This window comes from Ovis canadensis, chromosome 13, assembly GCF_042477335.2.
Source record: "Ovis canadensis isolate MfBH-ARS-UI-01 breed Bighorn chromosome 13, ARS-UI_OviCan_v2, whole genome shotgun sequence".
Classification (NCBI taxonomy): domain Eukaryota; kingdom Metazoa; phylum Chordata; class Mammalia; order Artiodactyla; family Bovidae; genus Ovis; species Ovis canadensis.
The window spans coordinates 68,281,088-68,304,515 of NC_091257.1; the positions used below are offsets into that span (position 1 = coordinate 68,281,088).

Genomic DNA, 23,428 nt, shown 5'->3' on the forward strand with positions numbered 1-23,428 from the left:
TTATTAAATCAGAAGACACACAGAAACAGGCTTATGAAGCAGCAGAAGCACTTTTTGCGTCCTGAAAATATACACAAATCAGCAAGTCAAAAGTGAGGGCAGTTTCTCTCTTTAGAAAGGTCCTGTGGGGCGTCTCCAAATTGTCCATTACTACCTAACACCTTCTGTAAAAGTTGGCAGATAGCAACTATTTAACTTGCTTCCTGAAACTCATCAAACATTTTGAGCACATGGTAAAGAGGTGTTACTTGAGTAAGTCAAGTCATAAAATCATCAGCATCCTGAATGTAAAGGGAGCAGATGCTGTGATTAGTTACCACTTATCAAGAGTTTCTTGGGAGCCTGACACTGGGCTGATCCCTCTAGGAACCTCAGCTCTTTAACCCCTCCACCAACTCTGAGAGGGAGGGCTGAGTATGGCCCCATTTACAGGATGAGGCCCAGGAAGATGCATTATGGTATGAGGCCAAGAACACCCAGAGAGTAAGTATCAGAGTTCATCTCACTGCACGTGGGACTGATTGATTTTAGCGTCTCTGATCTTTACTCTTAAGCCTCAGTGACTCTAGACAAAGCGGATAAAGCACCACCTGGTAAGATGAGTGAGGGGTGTATATAAAACAGAGACCCTGGCATATAGTAGGTGCTTAAACAATAATACCCAAGATTGTTATCATATCTGGTCATTCCTAGGCCTGATCAGGTCATACCAGGTCATACTTAGGTCATTCCTAGGTATTTATTCTCTAGGCAGTAAGAAGGCAAAACAAAAGTGTTGTGGATAAAACAAGTCTCAGACCTTGTTCCCTGCAGCTGCCATGAAAGACTCACATGAATAAAGGAGTAGAAAACCACCAAGCTAGGACCCTCTCCCTCTTTTCAAAACTACCCCCTCAGGAAAAAAGCTGGGGAAACTGGCTTTCAAAACACACAAGGGATCACAGGTGTTTTCCTACAGATCAGCTTTTTTCAGAGCTGGAAGCATTTTGAAAGGACAGAGGGCAGATTTCGTCAGTGTCACTGTGGTTGTTGAGGCAGGAGGGCTCTGGGTTGAGCATGGAGTGTTGCTGGGGATTCCAGCACCTGTTTAGACACACACATGTTTAAAGATGGGAAGGTTTCCCCAGTGATGAGGCTCAGGTCTGAACAGGTGGTCTGAGTGGGCAGGAAGCCCCTCTCAGCCTAGGTGAGTTCTGTTGGAAGTGAGGGGTGTCCCTGCCAACCCACTTAGGCTGACTTTCTTGGGCCTCCTAAGAGCTGTCACCATCACAGGCTACTCTGAACACCCAAAAGATCTGTTCTTACAACCCAGGCACCAAGTGGAACCTACCTTTTTCAGCAAAAAACTACAGCTCTCCCTCTGTGATCTCAGAGAACACGTAGCTCAGGGCTCCTCTGCCCTGGCTAGGCACCAGCGTCCTCTGCAGGAGCTAAGACACTCAGCTGCCCAGGCCACATCTGTGCACTTACACTAGAATTTCTAGGGTGGACCCAGGGTCCTTGGAGCTTGTCACCACCTCCCAGGTGATTCCAATGAGCAGTTGAAGTTGAAAGTCACCCAGTTCCATTCCAACCCATTACACTTAGTCCTAGAGCGAAAGTGACTCTTTCAAGGTCCTTTAGCTCTGGGACATCAGAGCTCACGTTGGTGGAACCTGTCCCACGTGCTCAGCTCTGCTCTAAGCTCTTGACGTGTGCCCTCATTCAGTCCCTGCAGCTACTCTGTAAGGCTGGGGCTGTCACCAGGGGACAAGGACACTGAGCCCCAAGGTGGGGAGGGACGACTCAGAGGTCGCAGAGCCAGAACGGGGCAGAACTGGGGTGGGGGCCCAGGCAGGGGGCTCAACCACTGTGCACTGAGCTCAGGAACACCCTATCCCTAACCCTAACCCACCCTATCCAGGGCTTCCTAGACCCTCTCCAGTCATCACAGACCCTTGAAATGGTGTGATTCCCACCATTTCACAGATGCATAAACTGAGGAGCAGGGGGAACTGAGATGTGCCCAAGACCACAGAGCCTGAGAGGCCAGCACCATCCCTCCCCAAGGGGCTGCCCTGTCAGCAGGCCACCGTACTCCTGGAACACCCTGCAAAGGCTGTGAGATGATCTTCTTTCTATAGGTGAGGAAACGGGAGCCCAGCACAGGGAACTGGGTCTCAGCCTGGAAATAACACGTTTAGTTAGGAGTCCCTATTCTGTGCTGGTGATTTGGACAGAGCTCCTCAAATCCTTCCAACTCTCCTGAAAGACATTATGACCACCATCGTGCAGATGAGGAAACTGAGGTGGAGAGAAATGAAGGGTCTGTCTCCTCTCACCCCTGACTGTGTCCTGGAATATCCTGTCAAGTCTAAACTTTCAGGTCCATCAGCAAAGCAAGTGCCCACCTTCAGGAGCCCCCACACTGACCACCACCCTGCCTTTTCCCTCAGATTCTTGAATTCAAGTGACTACAGGGAGGAGGAGCCTCTCAGGGCCCAGCCCTGGGGACCCTGGAACAACAAGGGAAGACATGGGTTCCTGACACCTGAGTCTAGAACAGGAACTCTTGCTCACATGGGCCCTCATTACCCTCTAGGGAACACCTCCCCCTCCTCATCCTCAGTCCACCGAACCAGGAATGGGCGTGTCCGGTGCTGCTGGGGTCTCAGTGGCCCCTCTGGACTCTGTCCACACCACCCTTCCCAGACCTGCTCCACAGGGGCCTGGTGAAGGGTCAACATCACATCAATGGGCAAAAATGACTCCTGATGCTTTTAAGTGTGTTTTTTACGAAAATCACGATATATTGTAGTATCTGTCTGAATTGGTTATAAATGTAGTCCTGCCTCTCACACAGGACTCTTTTTTTTTTTATACTTCATACTGAAGAATAGAACAATACAGGATTTTAAGAGGACAAAGCTGGAATTTTCTCCCCACTTTGACAAGCATGGTGAGGTATGCAGAGAACAGGGCTATGAGTCAGACTGCTTTGGGTTCAATGTTGGCTCTCCTACTTGCTCACCAGCCATGTCCCCTCCTTGAGCCTCGGTGTCCTCATCTATAAAAGGACAACAGACGAACCCCTCCCTCAGACACTGGTTATAAGGAGTAAAAGCCATGAGGAAGATTCCGCATCTGACAGGCTGCTCCCCACCCCTCCCTCTGTTCTCACCCAGGGAATCATCTGGGCAGGCGGCCTGGGGAAGAGGCAGAGCAGCCTCCTGGGAGGCGGCAGATCTGAGTGGTGGTGGTGGGCCACTTACTGGCTGCGATTTGCGGGCAAGGAGCCCATCATCTGGGAAATAAAGTAGTATCTGCAAAATCAGGAAAAAGCCACCTTCCTTTTCTATGTCCAGGGGTTGTAGGGAGATTCAATCTCCCTACATCTAAGAGAGAAATCTGGGGCAATTTCTACCCAAATTTAAATCCACATACTGCCTGAACTAGCAATGCCACTTACAGTGGGCATCTCCCACCAGAGTAGAGTGATGTATAGGTAAGGTTATCCACTGTAGTTCTGTTTCAATGGCCTAAGTTTGGGAACAACTTGTTTATTTGTTAACAAAGACTGGTAGATGCTGTCTCCATATGCCAAGTGCTTTGCAACTGTTGAAATACTGGGCAGCTCCAGGTGATGATGTGGAATGAGGGATTTACGGTTAAAACAAAAGTAGGAAGAGGTTCCCAATCACCTTGGGAATCAGGGCCTACATGTAAGGGGCATTATGAACCTTTGGGAAACCTATGAAAAGGGTCCCTGTTCAATGGTTCAAATTAAGGGGCTTTTATTTTGCTCCCTCCTTGTACCAGGCTCTTCTATGAAACCAGTTTCAATGTTGCTGCAGGAAGGGGACTGGCCTGGAATCAGACTGGGTTCTGGAAGGATCCCCTCACTGACCATGTGACTGTGGTCTGGGTCCCTGTCACCTCTTGGCCTCAGGCCCCTATGTGTACATGGGGGGTTGGAGGATGGTGTCTAAAGGTCCTTCCTGTGCTGACAGTCCAGGATTCAGGAGTTAGAAAGAGGATCCTGGACCTCTGGCAGAAAACCCTAAATGAGCACCTTTGCTACCTCAATGGGGCTGCCCCTAAGTCAGCCACATGGGGACATTTTTCTGAGATGACCCAGCTCTGCTCGGAGCTTTCAGTGAAGGGTTTTCTCAACAGATCCCCAGGAAACACCCAACCTCTGGGCATCTCCTTCAAGCAGGGCCATCAGAGTAAACACTGGATGTCTGCCCTAAAAATTTCCCCTCAGTGTGTAGTTTCTGAAGAAGGTATAAACACATCTCCCCTCCCTGCCCTGGAAGGCTTTCTCCTCTTTGGGAGGAAGCGGACGTAAGCTTCACATAAGAGGAGCCCTTGCCTGCTTTGCTCACTGCTGCCTCCACAGCATCCAGGGCAGGGCCTGGCACACAGGAGGTGCTCAGTAGGTGCTGAGCAAATGGAACACTCAGCCACATTGAAGGGAGTACTCTCTGGAGGCAGGTGGTAGGATCTGACCTGCGACAGGGAAAGTCACTCAGACTTTCAGTTCCCTCATCCCTGGAACCAAAGAGTTGGATGGGATGAGCTGGATGAGGAGTAATTAGCATGACCCCCACAGACCTCAACTTCCCTGACCTGTAGAAGGGCGTGAAATCAGAGCATGTCCAGACCATGAGAAAGCACACAGTGCTGCATCTGACTGCCTTTTTTTTTTTTTTTTTTTTTTTTGCTCACAGAGTGAAGGGCATTCCTGTTGACATGTTATCACAGACCAGCAGACAAAGGAGACCCAAGCCATACTCACCGCTCACAGTGAGATGAGTGCCTGGTCCAGACTTAAACTCCACGTCGCCCTGTTCTCCTTTCCGGAACTTCACACAATAGTAGACACCAGTGTCTGCTGGGGTGATGTTACTGATGCGGATGGAAAAGTCCATGTTGTATCTCTTTGTGGCATCTGCAACACTTGTTACTCGGGGGGAGACACCTCCTTTTTGACTGTAGATTAACTCGCGACCTGGCCCAGTTCCCCTGAACCAATTGATGGGCCCCACGGGGCTCAGGGAGGTCACGGTGCAGTGCAGAGTGGCTGTCTCTCCTGCTGCAACCGACACTGACCTCTCAGGCTGAATCACCTGCAGCTCCCCCTCACCTGCCGCTCCTGGAGGAAGACACAGGGCAGTCAGGCATTCACCCTCGCGTGGTCCTGTAGGTTTTCGCAAGTGTTTGTCAGCGACAGCTTACAGTGACTGCGCACACCATGAGCTGGCCTCGAGCTCAGCCACTGCACGCGCACCACATGCGACCCTCACAGCGAGCCTGCAACTTGAGGCCCTACTGCAAAGGAGGAAACTGAAGCACAGAGAGGCTGAAACTGTGGCAGACAGTAAGTCTGAGCACCTGAGCCATTGATGGAAGTCATGTCTGAACTGGGCTCTGAGTCCAAGTCTGAATTTACCAGGAGTAAAGAAAGGGGCACAAGTGTTCCTGAGAGAAGGACCTGCCTGGGCAAAGGTTCAGAAGTGGGTGGCAGCACGGTGTGTGTGAGGGGCTCTATTCTGTTTCAGGTCTGGCTCAGCAAGCAGGCCCTGGGCAGAGAGACTATACTCGGCAGTTGGGTCCCATGTAGGCCATGGACCAGTGAAGTGCTTGGGTACAAGGACTTGGGTGTGAGTCCTGGCTCAGTCCTGCTGAGTGACCCTGGCCATCACTCAGGCAACCATGAAGATCCTACAGGGAGGCCTGCGAGTGTGCTGGATGCTGCCAGGCACTGCGTGGAGTGAGTTACTGCCCTCTGGGCCTTGGCCTCGTCTGTCAGTTACTACGGCCCTGTCTCCATGGATCTCTAGTAGGAAAAAACAATATGCCTAGGCCAGAACAGGGTCAAAAAGAAGGGCCTAGTGTCTGGAGCCAACTGAACTGGTTTGAGACCTGGCTCACTTTTTATTCACCCATGACCCGAGCTTATCCATTGCTTCAGTCTCAGCTACGTTATCCACAGGAAGGGTAGAGCACCCACAGCCTTCTGTGTGTTCTGGAAAGAGAGTGAGATGACACACAGAAGCCCCTGAGCACCAAGCTGGGCACAGTGACTAAGTGAACCTCACTTCCATCGGCCCTCACTGAAACCCCTGCAGGCCAGGCCCAGGCTGGATGCTGGGACACACAGGGGCTGGATCCAGGTCAGGCCTCAAGGGCTCCTGGGATGGACAGGTGGAAGGAGTCCAGGAGGTCAGTGGTGCAGGGGGGCCGAGCCCCAGATTAAAGAGGACTGGGGAACATGATCAGGGATTCCCAGTAGAGGAGGTTGGGGGAAGGGGGACACAGAAGGAAGATGGACAGGCCGGGTAAAGATGCTGTAGGAGGTGCTGTGGCTGCCAAGAGGGAGGCGCAGCCGGGGCCCTGATTCTAAACAAGGTGGGGGTGGGGAGAAAGGACAGATCATGAAGACCCTGGAGAAACACACACACACACACACACACACACACACACACACACAGACCGGCAGAGGGAGGAGCAGACAGAGACGGAGTGAGAGACAGATATGCAGGGAGAAAACAGAGAGAAAAGACAGAGACGCATAGTGATGTCAAACTGGCAGATGTGCAGATGGGCCAAATGGCCTCTGCCTGGTTGCTCCACTGACCCGATGTGACCCTGTCCTGTCCTGACCTAGGCCACCTTGCTTTGTACATCAGACAGGGTTGTAGCTGATGCCCTAAGCAGGCCCTCACCTCTGGTTGAGCAGGAAGAGTGACCTTGTGAATCTGTCCAGCCACAGACTCCTGTTTGCCTTCACTGTGGGCAAGCCTGGACCACAGGACAGGCTTCTCATCCCTCTGCCCATGGTCCCAGCTCTGAATTCCATGCCAGGGACTGCCCAGTTCTCATGGCTGGTGATCAGAGATGCAGAGTGGCAGCCTGAGGGCAGCCCAACCCTCATGGTGCAGGGAAGAAACCAGAATCCGCAGAGGGCAGGGGCTTGGGGTGAAGCAGGTGGCCAGGTGTATGGGAGACACAGGGAGGAGGCCCATGGAGACAGGCAGGCACCCTGAGACATTCCAGGCCTCATTAGCAGCCGCCAACAGCATCTATCTAGGAACGTTCCTAATGGGTCCATATCCACACCACAGAAAACACTAGAAACGCAGCTTGGAGTATGCACAGGTGCTGGGGCCAGCAGGCCTGGGTGAGAGTGCAGTCCCCACCCAGCCAGCTCAGCACCTGCCCTTGTGGGACTCCATCACCCACTCCTGACCCCCCCGCCCCCGCCGGGACAGTCATGAGGAAATGGTTGGATATAAGTGCCTGCAGCACACGTGCTGATTAAACTTTAGTCTCTGTTCCCATCATTACCAAAGGTACATTATACTTGACTTTCTCTGGATTGACATTTCTCCCTGAGCAGGAAAACAGGATCCACAAGGAAGTGTTTCTGACCCCCTGCCTAGGACACTGCCTGGTACACACTGGGCCCTTGATAAACACACACTGAAAGAACACAAAAATGAAGGAAGGAGGGATTTCACTTGCTCCTGGGAAAATCCTCTCTCTGAGCCTCTTGCCTCATCTGTTAAAGGGGCTGCTAAAGGCAGGTCTGGAAGACACCGAGCCTGGAGCCTGGGACTGGGCCTGGACCATAGTTGCACGTAATCGGTGGTGGTTATTATTATCGTCATCAATACCACTGCACGGGGCTGTGAGTCAGCAGCTGGCAAGGGACCATGAGCAGGACATGGGGTGCGAAGCCAGAAGCAGGGCTGGGGCAGGGTTATTCTTGTGCTGCAGTCACACCCAGGGAGGCGACAATAAAATCTGGCATTGTGGAGGGCTGTCCCCCCTACTTTTTTTTTAGCTCTTCTCAAGCTCTCTCCACCAACTGCAGCCAGATTTAGGAGGTTTAATTAATTAGCCAGTGTTTATAAAGCGTTTGAAGAATTTTAAAAGTGCGATGTAAGTGCCAAATATTATTTTAATCTCTGTGTGTTTTTTCTCAGCAGAGTCTTTCCCTCATTTGCTTGCTTTTCTTTTTCTCTGCAGGTCCTGTTCTGGGAACTGGGCTTCTTAAAAACTACTCCCGCGGTTCTGGGCCTGGGGTCATCACACTGGCATCACTGACAAACCCATTTCCCACTCTCTCCTGCCCTCCTGGCAATGGTTCAGCAGCCTGCACCGTCTCAGGGAGAGGAGGGCAGCTGGGCAGCCATCCTCCCACGGTGCTAGTGGGACTGGAGGGTGGGCCATCCTTTCAAGAAAACAGTGTGGCAGGAGGCGCCCAGGCGTGGCAGCTGTTCCCCAGCCTTTGCTGGGCTGCTCCACAAGGATGCGACCCCAAATATGGGGTGGGGTCCCCATGGAACAATCTTGTGAAAGTTGGGAAAAAACTCAAGTGCTCAGTGACAGGGATGGTTAAGGGAACTGTGGCCTATTCTCTAGATGGAATTATAAGCAGCCATCACAAAACAGTAACTGTGAAACTGGTCATCTGGACATTTTTGCAAGGTATAATTTTAAATGATATTGCGGTTAGCAAATAAAACCTGTCCATTGCAAAGCATTTAAAGAAAGAAAAAGTATAAAAACAAAGTAATAATCTCATAGAATACCATCAAAGATAACTGCATTTTGACATTGGTAAAAAATGAGTGAATAAAAACAATGTAAAATCATGCTCATATTACTAAGGATACTTGCAAATATTTTGCACCATTCATTCAGGTGTTCTAATAAAAAATTGCAAACATTGTAATTTCCAAGAAAAGGAGACTGTTGATCCCAAGATGATGAACTTATGATGACCACACCTACATATAAGGATTATAATTATGGACACAGAAATAGATGACAAGATCGGAGTCAGTTACTAAGTGACGTTTTTCATGTGATCTTAAACTTCTAATTTTGAAAAAGATGTATATCTGATTTAAAGACTAACATGACTAATTGTGAGTAGCAGACTTCCAAGGGACTCTGCTTTTATGTTTTCTGTTTGTGTTACTTGTACAATAGGGAAGCAGGAAAACTGCTTTCAGTATGATCATGACTTTGTAAAATAAACTAAAACTATATGTAAACAAACAACTGTGAGGTACTACACAAGGCTATAAAACGCAACTCTCTTTGGATCCTGAATCTAATGGGCTTTTTCTTTTTTATTCCTTCTATTTTGGGTATTTTCAGATTTTTTAAACTGGATAGCTATTAAGGAATATTTACATGTCAGTGTATGGCAAAACCAATACAATATTGTAAAGTAATTAGCCTCCAATTCCAATTAAAACAAATTAATTTATATTAAAAATTTTTTTAAAAACAGAATATTGACAGTATCCCACCTGTAATAAGAAAAACCTATACATGTAATGAACATCAACATTCTAGGAATCAGCAAACTAAAATGGACTGGAATGGGTGAATTTAACTCAGATGACCATTATATCTACTACTGCGGGCAGGAATCCCTCAGAAGAAATGGAGTAGCCATCATGGTCAACAAGAGAGTCTGAAATGCAGTACTTGGATGCAATCTAAAAAATGACAGAATGATCTCTGTTCATTTCCAAGGCAAACAATTCAATATAACAGTAATCCAAGTCTATGCCCCAACCAGTAACGCTGAAGCTGAAATTGAACAGTTCTATGAAGACCTACAAGACCTTTTAGAACTAACACCCAAAAAATGTCCTTTTCATTATAAGGGACTGGATTGCAAAAGTAGGAAGTCAAGAAACACCTGGAGTAACAGGCAAATTTGGCCTTGGAATATGGATTGAACAGGGCAAAGGCTAATAGAGTTTTGCCAAGAAAATGCACTGGTCATAGCAAACACTCTCTTCCAACAACATAAGAGAAGACTCTACACATGGACATCACCAGATGGTCAACACCGAAATCAGATTGATTATATTCTTCGCAGCCAAAGATGGAAAAGCTCTACACAGTCAGCAAAAACAAGACTGGGAGCTAACTGTGGCTCAGATCATGAACTCCTTATTGCCAAATTCAGACTTAAATTGAAGAAAGTAGGGAAAATCGCTAGACCATTCAGGTATGACCTAAATCAAATCTCTTATGATTATACAGTGGAAGTAAGAAATAGATTTAAGGGTCTAGATCTGATAGATAGAGTGCCTGATGAACTGAGGTTCGTGACATTGTACAGGAGACAGGGATCAGGACCATCCCCATGGAAAAGAAATGCAAAAAAGCAAAATGGCTATCTGGAGAGGCCTTACAAATAGCTGTGAAAAGAAGAGAAGTGAAAAGCAAAGGAGAAAAGGAAAGACATAAGCATCTGAATGCAGAGTTCCAAAGAATAGCAAGAAGAGATAAGAAAGCCTTCTTCAGCGATCAATGCAAAGAAATAGAGGAAAAGAACAGAATGGGAAAGACTAGAGATCTCTTCAAGAAAATTAGAGATACCAAGGGAACATTTCATGCAAAGATGGGTTCGATAAAGGACAGAAATGGTATGGACGTAACAGAACCAAAAGATATTAAGAAGAGGTGGCAAGAATACACAGAAGAACTGTACAAAAAAGATCGTCATGACCAAGATAATCATGATGGTGTGATCACTCACCTAGAGCCAGACATCCTGGAATGTGAAGTCAAGTGGGCCTTAGAAAGCATCACTACAAACAAAGCTAGTGGAGGTGATGGAATTCCAGTGGAGCTATTTCAAATCCTGGAAGATGATGCTGTGAAAGTGCTGCACTCAATATGCCAGCAAATTTGGAAAACTCAGCAGTGGCCACAGGACTGGAAACGGTCAGTTTTCATTCCAATCCCAAAGAAAGGCAATGCCAAAGAATGCTCAAACTACCGCACAATTGCACTCATCTCACACGCTAGTAAAGTAATGCTCAAAATTCTCCAAGCCAGGCTTCAGTAATACGTGAACTGTGAACTTCCTGATGTTCAAGCTGGTTTTAGAGAAGGCAGAGGAACCAGAGATCAAATTGCCAACATCCACTGGATCATGGAAAAAGCAAGAGAGTTCCAGAAAAACATCTATTTCTGCTTTACTGACTATGCCAAAGCCTTTGACTGTGTGGATCACAATAAACTGTGGAAAATTCTGAAAGAAATGGCAATAGCAAACCACCTGACCTGCCTCTTGAGAAACCTATATGCAGGTCAGGAAGCAACAGTTAGAACTGGACATGAAAAAACAGACTGGTTCCAAATAGGAAAAGGAGTACGTCAAGGCTGTATATTGTCACCCTGCTTATTTAACTTCTATGCAGAGTACACCATGAGAAACGCTGGGCTGGAAGAAGCACAAGCTGGAATCAAGATTGCTGGGTCTCATATATGCAGATGACACCACCCTTATGGCAGAAAGTAAAGAGGAACTCAAAAGCCTCTTGATGAAAGTGAAAGAGGAGAGTGAAAAAGTTGGCTTACAGCTCAACATTCAGAAAACTAAGATCATGACATCTGGCCCCATCATGGGAAATAGATGGGGAAATGGTGGAAACAGTGTCAGACTTTATTTTTGGGGGCTCCAAAATCATTGCAGATGGTGATTACAGCCATGAAATTAAGACACTTACTCCTTGGAAGGAAAGTTATGACCAATCTAGATAGCATATTGAAAAGCAGAGACATTACTTTGCCAACAAAAGGCCGTCTAGTCAAGGCTATGGGTTTTCCAGTGGTCATGTATGCATGTGAGAGTTGGATGATAAAGAAAGCTGAGCGCAGAAGACTTGATGCTTTTGAACTGTGGTGTTGGAGAAGACTCTTGAGAGCCCCATGGATTCCAAGGAGATCCAACCAGTCCATCCTAAAGGAGATCAGTCCTGGGTGTTCTTTGGAAGGAATGATGCTAAAGCTGAAACTCCAGTACTTTGGCAACCTTATACGAAGAGCTGACTCATTGGAAAAGACTCTGATGCTGGGAGGGATTGGGGGCAGGAGGAGAAGGAGATGACAGAGGATGAGATGGCTGGATGGCATCACCGACTCAATGGATGTGGGTTTGGGTGAACTCCAGGAGTTGGTGATTGACAGGGAGGCCTGGCGTGCTGCAATTCATAGGGTCACAAAGAGTCAGACACGACTAAGCGACTGAACTGAACTGAACTGGAGGCCACCCCTCAGATTTCCACAAACCCAAGGAGCTTGGGGCCTGGGAGGCTATGGCGGGAGCTCTGGCAGCACCTGGGGTTCAGTATCCCAAGAAAACATCCACCCTGGCCCCACCTGGCTTAGTATCCCCCTTCCTGGCTTTGATTGTTACTGGCCATCCTTGGGGGTCGGGCGTGCTGGTTTCCCACCCCCTCAACACAGCAGCACCTCCTTAGGCAGTGCCTTAGGCATCTTCTGGGTTACAAGCTGATGTCTGCGTATGTGTGTGTAGTGAGGAGGGTGGATGGGAGTACGCACACAGGAGAGAAGGAGAAATGTGCACATGCATGCATGGGTGTGCCAAGCACAGGTATTCACACATGTGTGCATGGGTGGGCGCAGGGCTGCATACACACAGAAGCTTGTGTACAAGATGCTCACATGTGCAGGAGCATGCTCTGGTGCAGCTCAGGAGTGTGTCAGAAGGGGACCGGGAACCAGGGCCCGGCAGGGGCGTGAACTGTGCACAGGAGAGTTTCTGAATGTGGGTGTGAACCTGTTGGTGTGTGTCTCTGCCCAAGGTGTGAACAGGTAGACGTCTGGGAGGGGTGTGAGTGTGTGGGTACATACAAATGTGGGTGCACGCAGGGAGGAGAGAAGTGGGGTGTGTGCACGAGTGTGTGTGTGTGTGTGTGTGCAGGGAGGGCACGTGTGCAATGGGAATGGTGTACATGAGTGTGAATGTGAGGGTGTGTGTGCTGACGTAAGTGCTGGGGAGAAGGGGCTGCAGTGTGTGTGGGGACCACTGTCATGTACACTGTATGTGTGAGTGCCCAGCTATGAACATGCCTGGCACACACCGGGTAGTGAAAGAGGAAGGAGGGTGGGGGGAGATGCCCCCTCAAGTCTGGCTCCTGGTGGGCAAGGCCCTGTCTGACCCCTGGGACAGGGTCCTGCCCTTGACAGGAGGCTCAAACTGAGCACCTACTTACTAGGCAGTAGCTGCAGGGCACAGTGGTGAAGAGGCCAGCCTGGAATCGCCCTGCTGGAGCTCATGACCCTGGGTGGGGCAGGCGGCTCCCAGGATGCATTCAGGAGGGGGCTGCACAGGTGATGACTGTGTAGACTCTGCAGTTCCCAATGGGGAGCCTGGGGCTCTGATCCAGGAGTACCAGCTGCAGCTAGGCGCTGACTTTCCTCTGGAGTCAGGCTGATCCACTTACACCCTTTCAAGCCTCACTCTACAGACGGGTTGTGTCCTGGATGCCACAGGACACAGAGCAGTCAGATGGGTTCTCACTCTTGTAGGGCAGTCTTGAACACAGGCAATAATCATGTGCAGGGTGATCAGTAAGAGGCTTGGGGACAGGGTGTTGGAAGAGATCTGAGAAGACTTCCTGGAGGTGGTGGTCCCTGAGCTGGGTGTTGAAAGCTGACAAAGGCTAGGGAGAAGGAAAGGCATTCAAGAAGGGAGAACCATGTGAGCATGGGTGTAGAGGAGAGAAAAGGGCTTGGCACAATTAACGGACCAGGGCAGAGTCCTTGGGACATACTTAGTAACTGTGAGCATGCTGGGGAAGGGTTAGCCCAGGACTGAGCTACCTAGGACCCTAAAGGATGGCTTCAGTTGCCATCTAAAGAGCAGGCCATCATTGGGAGCAGCCTACTGGTTCCTGTTGGGTGGAGATGCCTCAGGTGCTGCGGTGGAAACTAGCACCTGCCTTGGGACCGGTACAAATGAGGATACACATGACCTTGTGAATAATATGGGAGCGGGTCCACTGGGATCAGGGTACTCTCTCCTCCATCGCCACTCCAGGCGACACAGAGAACTGGACACTGTCCATATGCAGGTAAAGGGCAGACCCTGGTATCTCCCTCCACGTAGCAGGTAAAGTCTTAAAGTGTCAAGACAGTCTGAAGCTTGGGTGCTGGGGCCAGAAGAAGCATATATCAGCCCTAGCAGGGTGACTTAGCAGAGTCACTTTTCTCAAAGCTTCCACTTTCTCACCTGTAAACAAGGGGGTACCACTCTCTCTCTCTCCTCAAGGCCAGACATTCAGTGGTTGGAAGAGCTGGCCTGAGATCTGTACGTTTCCCCAACTCCCATCTTTCCCCTGACTCACAGCCAGCTATTAGCAGAGCAGCTGGCTCACCTTCCAAGATCTGGCCAGACTCTGACCCCTTCTTACCACCTCTATTGTGCCACCATCCTTCACCAGATCCTTATCTCAGCTTCCAAACCAGCCTCCCTGCTCCACTCACCTCTCTGTGATATACGCTCCCTGCAGCGAGAGGAGCCCATAAAACCCAAGGTAACATGATCATTCCTTTGTGCAAAACCCTTCTGCAGCCTTCATTGTTCTCATGGTGAGACCCAGGATCCTTCCTGCAGCCTTGCTCGCAACTGTGCTGGATTCTTAACTCACCTCAGGGCCTTTGCACTTGCCGCTCTCTCTGCCTGGCACTCTCATCCTCTAGATATCTGCATGCTAGATCCCTCACCTTCTTCAGGCCTGAGAAGCTTCCTTGGCACTGTGTATAAAGCACTACCCCCCTCAATGTCCCTTGCTCTGCTTTATTTTTCTACAATACATATCACCCACCACCCAACATATTATAAGCATTTGTCAATCTCATCAGCATCTAAATCCCCACCTAGACTTATAAATCCTTTGAGAGGGACTCAGTTTTGTTCCCTGCAGTGTCCTCCAGGTTTATACCAGTGACTGGCATTTGCTGAATGTATGTTCTAGTTTGGATTCTAATTCTGCCACGCATGAGACCCCAGAAAGTGTCTTGACCCCCTTGGAACTCTGGTTTCTCATCTATAGAATGAGGATGATGCTGCTGATAATAATGACATTAACACCAGGGCTATTCTAGGATGAAACAGGCTAATGTGTGTGAAGAGCTCAGTGCTGTGCCTGGCACAGAGGAAGTGCTCAGTGCGGGGCGTTACCACGGCAGTGGATATTTAAGGATGAAGAGGAAGACAGACGATTGCAGCCATAAGCCTAAGAAGCTAAAGATTCTCTCTGAGGCAGAACCAGCTCTGCCTCGATGTCTACACAAGATCCCTTGGAGCAGAACCTGTGCACAAGCTGTGTGCTCTGTTGGCAGGAGGCCAGGAGGGCCAGAGGCCCTGGTGAGTGTTTGCTGGGTTTAGATGGGACCTGGATGTAATGAAGAAATGCTCACAGTGCAGCCCTGTTTTCAAAGCAGCAGGGAAAGAACTACCACTCGATGTGTGCTGTAAGCACCCTCCGCATTCTCTAGGCCTGGTGGGGCCAGGCGAGGCTGGGAGAGCAGGCAGGGGCAGTAACACCCACCATGCACTTTCTTGACAGCCTAACCTTTCCCCTACTTTCCCATTTTGCAGAAGGAGAAACTGAGGCCCAGGATGAAGCCTGGAGAGGCTGAGAACCCTGGTGTGTCCTTTTAACCCCAAACCTCCAGGCCCAGCTGTTCCTCTAGGACAAGCCCTGGTGCTTCCCGGCCACGCTCTCATGGGTACAACACACTGATAACACATAACAGATAAGGCCACATAACAGGAAGCCCTCATTTATTTAACTGTCATGACCTAGGGATGCAACTGCTGTTGTCACCAGCCCCTTCCTCCAGGTGAGGAAGCTGAGGCCCGACGAGGCAGGAAGGGGCAGAAGCAGAACTCAAACACAAACGTCAGACACATGCAATCTCTTCCCTCTGTGACCGGGTCCCCTCCGGCTCAGGCTTCTGAATTCTCAGGCTGCCAAGGACACACACACATTTTCCCAGCTGAGATAAAGGCCCCCTTAAAGCGACACACATTTATTAAATGACATTTGCCAAGGTTTCAGCACATTCTGCGGCTGACAGCAGACATTCTCCGGACAAGATTTTTCCCCAAGTTGACACTATTCACAGATGCCTTTTATAGTGCTTTTTGCAGTTCACAAAAGCACTTTCCACAGCTCTTCATTCCCTTAACCCTCAAAGGTCTTCATGCAAGAGGAAAGACTGGTAGCATTTCCATTTTACAGACGAGGAAACCAAGGCTCGGAGCAGAGAAAGACACCTCCTCCAGAGCACACAGCCAAGAAGCAGCACATTCACCTGGATTCACTCAGGAATGTGTTTCAAAGTGGATGCCTGTCCATTGTCCCCCCTCCCTCCGCCCACTAGACAGAGGGTCTGGGGTACCATCACAATGGAGGGTGAGAGAGGCATTCCGGCTACAGCACCTGAGCTGGAAGGGACCAGCAGGAGAGCAGCCCAGCTGAGCCTCTGCTTCACAGAAGAGGAAACTGAGGCTCAGAGGGACAGCATGGTGGGTTCCAAGTCCTGGTTGGTGAGCGAAAGAGCAGGGCCTCCACCTGCTCTTTAGAGCCCCAACCAGAAAATGATGGCTGCACGATGATAAGAGTAACGATGGCTAACAAGCATTGAGCACGGATATTACCAGGAGCACGACAGGCCTCACGACCCTGCACAGGGACCCAGCAACACAGGCTGTCCTACCCCCGCTTCACAGAGGGGAAGACTGAGGCTCAGGGAAGTACAGACACTTGGTCAAGTCACAAGGCTGCAGAGTAGTCTGACTCCACCCACATCCTTACCCACTGCATCAGATGGGCTGGTGTGATGGAAGACCCTCGGGCGGGGGGTGGGGGTGGGGCTGGCACTGAATCAGGCCCTTCAAGCCGAATCCCGGCCAAGAGAGTACAGCATGAACTGCATCGTGTTTCATGGTTTATCTGCTTGTTCAGCATGGAGTTTACACTAGGGCAAGCTGTTCCGTACAGCGAGAATTCAGGGTTTCTGGCCCCTTACCTCCATCCTAGATGGCACTGATACTTTGCGCTTCCTGATTATCTTGAAGTGAAGTGAAAGACCTCAGTCATGTCCAACTGTTTGCGACCCCATGGACTATACGGTCCATGGAATTCTCTAGGCCAAAATATTGGAGTGGGTAGCCTTTCCCTTCTCCAGGGGTTATTCCTGACCCAGGAATTGAACCAGGGTCTTCTGCATTGCAACTGGATTCTTACCAACTGAGCTATTTCACATGATGGGCAGGGATTTGTAGTCGTGGTCCCCTTACAGAAGCAGAACTGTGTAATCGTTAGGGCACAGGTCTGTTTTCTGACCAGGATTACTGCCTGTGTGACCTCAAGGTTCCGAGCTCCCTTTTAAAAATGAGGATCTTTCTTCATTCAAACAATATATATTAATCTGCCTACTTTTAGCAGGCCCAGTATAAGGTCCCAGAGGCCCAGCAGTGAATAAGACATAGTCCCTACTCTCAGATAGCTTATATTCTAGTGGCAGAGACAGGGGTGAAATAATGAAACAAATATAAAAACGGCTAGGAGTGAAAATACATTTACACCACGAAAGAGAATAACAAGCAGAACCAGTTTTAGAATGCGGCAATTGGGAAAGGCATCTCTGAGGAGGTGAGATGGCAGCTGAAGGCTGAAGGAAGCAAAGGCCAGGGAAGGTGCTCTGGTAGGAGAGAAGAGCAAGTGCAAAGGCCCTGAGGTAGGAAAGCAGCCAGCTCACGTGAGGTCCAGAAAGAAGACTGCTGTGGCCAAAGCCCTTGGAGGAAGATAAGTGTGGTACTAGTTGGAGCTGGAGAGATGGATGTTTTCCAGAAAATGCCATGTCTCAGGGATCATAGTAAGGAGTTTGATTTTATTTGAAGGGAATCACTGAAAAGTTTAGAGAAAAACCAAGAGGATTTGATTCACTCCAGGTGCTATGGGTAGAGACTGAAGAGGGTAAGAGGGGAAACAAGACAGCAGTGATGAGGGTGCTGCAGCGTTTAGGGGCCTGAGTTCAGACCTAGCTCCGTACTTAGGAGCTGTGTGACCTCAGGCAAGTCACTTCACCTCTTTGAATATCTGTTTCTTCATCTGCCCAAATAACAATAGTTCCCATCTCACAGAGCAGTGGTGAGAATGAAATGAGATGAGTTATAGAGTAATCATCCTATCACATGACCTCACATGTTCAATGTCAAGTGCTCAGTCAATTAGATCCTACTTGGTCTGGCCCTGACCTCTCCTGACTCCCACACTGCCTCTCTCCCTTAAGTCCAGCCTCACTGGCTATTCTTGGAACACAGCTAACCTATCCCAGCCTCAGGACCTTTGCACTTGCTACTCCTTCTGTGTGGCCTGCTGAACCTGATATTCCCTTGGCGGCTCCCTCGGTTTTACCCAGGCCTCTGCTCTTTGGAGAGCACCCACCCCATCCCCACTCAACCATCTGTTCTATTGACCTGCTTTAGCTCCCTTTGTGGCACTTGTCTCCACCTGACAGAACGTTTACTTGGGTCTGGTTTTCCTTTCTCACTAGGATGTCAGTTCCATCAGAGCAGGTGTTTTTGTCTGTCTGCTGTTATATTCCTAGCACCTAGAGCCACCCCTGCCACATAGATGCTCAAAAATATTTGTTGAATGGATATTTACAATTAAAATGACCATAAGAAGGACAGAGAAGTGATTAAGAGTAAACCGAGGCTTGCATTTAGCTTTTTAACCCTCACTGGCCACGTGACCTTCGGAGGAGCCCAACTTAGCTTTGGGGATCCTCAGTTTCCTTATCTGTAAAAGGAGGATGAAGGACTTCATACATTTTGGCTCATTATAAGGATTATACAATGGCACATGTTCAAGTACCGATGGCTGAAATGATGCCTCATGTCTAGCTGTCTTTACCCATCCTCCCTCCTCCTGCTTTTCCCAGAAAAATGAGGGGCAGGTGAAACTCGAATGGCAGATGAGTGCTGAAGCTGAGGTTCCTCACACCATTCCTTATCTCACAAATGTTTGAAATTTTCTAAAATAAAAAGATAAGGAAGAGGCAGCAGAGAGTCCCAGCTCAGCTAGTGCCCAAGCACACCGTACATGACTTGCTTCCGGCCTGGGCTGCCACTTCTGAAGGACGCCGCAGGCTGGCATTGTCACGCACATACTCCGGCCCTCCCGCCTGCAGGCTCATCTCTCACTCCTGGCTCCCGATCTCCCCCTGGGCTGCACACCTGATCTCCCCCAGCTCCTGGCTTAATCTGCAGCCATCTCACACTCTGTGCCCCCAAACGGATGTGCCAGGAAATCTTCCAGACACAAAGAACCGATTCTGCATAACCACCGACTTCCACCTCAGCTGTTTTGCACCTCCCTGGACTGAGGGCCTGGCAGGGAAAATCCACCTTGTGGAGGGCGCTATCGAAAGACCTGTCCCAGGAACACCCACGTTAACAGGAAAGCAGTTTCAGCTGTGAAAATAGACGCTTCCCTCTTCGGTATGCGATGGAAACACATCTTGGGAAGAGCCGCTGTCTCTGCCTCCCAGGAGGATGGACTGACTGACAAAAATATGCAAGGAGCACCAAGAGGGCAGGAGAGCAGCACACCTGAGCCTCATCTTTCTGCCGGGCAGGGTGGAGGGACGCCGAGTGAGTGAACATCATAGGCGCTGTGGCCATCCTAAACTCAACACTTACTGTGTGGCCTTGGGCGAGTTGCTCTGCCTCTCTGAGCCTAGTTTCCTCACTGGTCAGATGGATTTGATGGTAACCATGCACATCACCCAGGGTAACTCTACGCACCACTGGGATCTCCCGCGCCAAGTGCGGAGCCCAGTACGGGGCCGGGAACGATGGTTCCCATTATTATCACTTAGGTATTTTCCATGGAATGTGGCATCCTGTCAGATTTCTAGCGGTGGAAACTTCCAACCCAGCTTGGTTTTAAAGAGCTTGGCCTGAATGACAGGGGGCTTGGTGTACCATCAAGCCTTGCCAGGGATCTGCTGTGTGAGCCCAGCCAGCCCTGACCTCTCTCAGGGCTGCAGTTTCTTGGCCGCACACAGAGGTGCTGACTGACGGCAGCTCTCTCAGGCCTCCTCCGGCTTTCCAGGTCTGCGAATCCACAATTCCAGCCCTGTGGATCGAGACAGAGACACCTAGAGGCAGGCTGCGCCCACGGCGGGTGCCGAGTCCCAGGAACTATTCAGTCACACCAGCCAGTCTCTGCTCAACTTGTCTTCCCTGACTGCACAAAAGCCACAGGGAAAAACGTGATGCTCACGTTCACTCGCGACAGCTCTTGTTTTGTGAGCGCCTCTGTTCTGTGTGCAAGGACTTTTGCAGGGTGCTTTACCAACATCAGTCCCACTCCCATAGATGAGGAAACCCCAACAGAACAAAACGATGACAACTGAATGTAACGTGTGGTAAGCTGGTACTAAGTACGTACTGCGTGCCAGGCACAGCTTCAAGCATAAAACGTGGGCTAACTTAGTCCCTGAAATACAGTTGTTAAAGTCATTTCCATTTTACAGATGAGGAAACTGAACCACTGGGCTCAATAAATTGTCCAAGTAGGCTAGGCTGTGTCTGTGTGTGGAAAGGCTACAGCGCAGAACCACTATGCCCACCAGAGTTAAACATGCACTAATATGTGATTTAAAAAAGCAAGGGAAAAGTAATAAGTAGCCTCAGATAGATCCTGGGGTGAAGGTTCAGAGGTGAAAGAGATCCGTGGAACAAGAGGCAGCACAAAGGCAAGGCTGAGTAGGTTCGGACATGTAATGATACGGACATACAGGAAACGGCATCTCGGGTGGCAGGATCAGCATAAGCAAAGGCACAGAGATGAGAAAGTCCAGCTGAGGTTGTGGATTTGTACAAAGCATTAAACAAACTTTGGTAAAGTACGCCTGCAATGCGGAAGTCCTGGGTTTGATCCGTGGGTTGGGAAGATCCCCTGGAGAAGTGAATGGCAACCCACTCCAGTGTTCTTGCCTGGAGAATACCATGGACAGAGAGGAGCCTGGTGAGCTATTATCCACGGGGTCACAAAGAGTCCAACACGACTAAGCAACTAACACAGACACACATTTACCAAACTGGGTTAAGCCCTGTGTTAATGGCCATTAAACAAACCCAATGCCTCTTATTCGTATCTCTGGGGAACCCTGGAGTGAAAAGGGTCCAGCTGGGGCTTCTACAAGTAGAGGCCATCTCAGGGTCTCTCAGGTGCTGATACACTTGAGCTGCCAGGAAATCTCTGGCTGCAGGGCGGAAGTCTGGCCATCTAGCAGCATCTCAAGAGGTCAGCTCTTTGGAAAACATGTGGCTTAGAAATAGGGCCTGTCAGGGAGCGAGCCCAGGCCCTGTTGTAGGTTTTTTTTTTTTAAAGAAAACTTGGACCCACTCAACAGTTTTGAGCAGGAGAGTGACATGATCAGAATTGTGTTGACAGACCAGAAATCTGAACGCATTAAAAAGAGGCGGGGGTAGGGGGGGCACCTTCCATCAGTTCAGGACTACAAATAAGAAAATAATCTGTCGCACGGAGCCATTGGAAGCAGCGAGCGAATGCGTGTGGGATTCATACAACAGTTTTAGACTGCCTTCCTCTCACACACCCCCTCTCCATCTGTCGCAAAGGGCACCAGGAAAATGCAGGGAGGAAGATTCCAGCTCTAGGGGCTCCAGAGCTCAGCAGCCCAGACTGGGGGCTCTGACAGGAGCCACACTGCTCCCATGAGCTGTCATTTAGGAGGGCCCATCCTCAGGGCGCTCTCAGAGAAACAACTGTGGCTCAGTTAAAAACTTCTGCCCCAGAAGGAACCCTTTCACAAATCTCTATCTGAGCTGGATAGGGGGACCCTCTCATGCCATTGGAAAGTACCCTTGATTAAGTCATCAAACGTCTCCCCTCTAAGGCTACCCAGCCATAAGGCCAAGATTCAAAATCCAAGCTGCCTACCACTTACCCCTTGGGCAAGTTACTTCCCTAGTCTGGACTCTATTTTTCTCATCTGCAAAATGGGGATAATAGCCAACTCACGCTTTGTTTTGCTGACTGATAAGATAGCAGATCACTTGGCAGACAAGGCACTACTTAGGATTCAGCCAGGAATACAGGCAACATTCAAGGAATGTTGGTTCTCCTCCCTTCTCTCAACACGTGGATCCCATTAGGACTTCATACATGCTAAGTGATGGCAAGTAAAGGAATGAATCACACCACGAGTTTCCATGGGGTTGGTAAAGGAGTAATTAATGGCAAGAAAGTACCCAGAGAACACCAAGACCTTAAAGGACCTTCCACAGACTCTTTGGGGCCAAGGTACCCCACTCATTTTTTCTTGTGAAAGAGGAAGTGAGTTGAATTTCACCACTTAGGAAAGTACAGAGGAATCACCAGCATGCTACCCTTTTCTGAAGGGTGAGAGGTTCACCAGAGTGCTCAGCTGTTCCCCAAAGCCTGACACCCACTTTGGCCTGGCCTTCTCCAAATCAGAGCAAGGAGTGAATGAGAGTTTATCTAAAGTCTGTCCAGCAGGGGTCCCAGAGCTCTTCAAACCTGGAGGGGCCAAGTGAGGAGCCTGCAGCCTTGGTGTCAGGCACCGCTGCTGCCACTGCAGAATCCAGCTTCCCGGGTGCCCCCAGTCCAGGCCCCTTGCCCTTCTTGCTGCCTCAGAATCTCCCTTGGTGAAGTTGTTTGAGCAAACACTGGCTCCAAGAACACAAGTTGGTGACTTCACTGGCCTCTTTTCAGAACTTCTCTTTGGCAACATTTGTGCTGAAAGCAATCTTAAACTTCTTCCCTGCTTCCCCTATCCAAGATAATTCACGTGAGTAGCCCCCTTCAAACAGTGATCATGTGAAACCATAGCAGTCATGTGACACCTCCTAGGCCGACAGTTCTGCCGGAGACAGTAGTAGTCATTCAATCCAAAGACGCCTTCCCAAGCCTGACATTTGAGTTCCTCACTCAAGCAAATCCATTTTCTTAGAAAATTGGACAACTGCCTCCTTCTACCTTCCTGCTCTTCTGCCCTGCCTCTCTTCTGCTTTGTCATAAAATGCATGCCTGGAGACCTGAGGGAAGGGTCTGAAGCCCCATTCTTCAGCCAAACCAGGTGAATTCCACGCCAGGGCCAAGGGTGACCAGGACCCTTTAGAACCGAGTGAAGGATGCTGAGAAGCTTGAGCTCTGGGGGTAACACCCCTTCCCCACCACCCTCAACCAAGAAATGTATTCTTCCCTCCTAAGATTTATTTATTTCAAAGCTAATCTTGGCCCCTCTGCTGCTCCCACTTTTTCAGGCTATTGATGCTGAATGGATTGGAACGGAAGTTTTACAGCCTAATCTTTACCATTTTATAGATTGTTTTTATAGCAAAAGGGGGAGAATTTCCTCACGAGAAGGGTGCTGGTGCTCCCAAGGCAGCCTTGGGAAAGGCAGCTGCCCACTTGTTAATCAGCATCACCCTGAATTTCCCAGGGACGGAACCACAGGGTCCTGGTTAGAGAAGGGTCTCAAACAGACATTCAGAACTTAACTTGGGCCCAGTTCCCTGCTTCAG

At 49.5% G+C, this 23,428-nt stretch overlaps 1 protein-coding gene across 11 annotated transcripts in view; it reads right to left on the bottom strand.

Annotated features, from left to right (window-relative positions):
- SIRPA (signal regulatory protein alpha) overlaps positions 1-23,428 on the bottom strand; it is a 44,844-nt gene that overhangs the window by 18,639 nt on the left and 2,777 nt on the right. For all 11 annotated transcript variants that reach the window (XR_011248211.1, XR_011248210.1, XR_011248209.1 and 8 more), the window contains exon 3: positions 4,781-5,137. Coding sequence is in view for 7 of the 11 variants with exons in the window: in XM_069548186.1 (XP_069404287.1) it covers positions 4,781-5,137 (357 nt within the window). In the remaining 4 variants the exon portion in view is untranslated. The remainder of the gene's footprint in view (positions 1-4,780; positions 5,138-23,428) is intronic.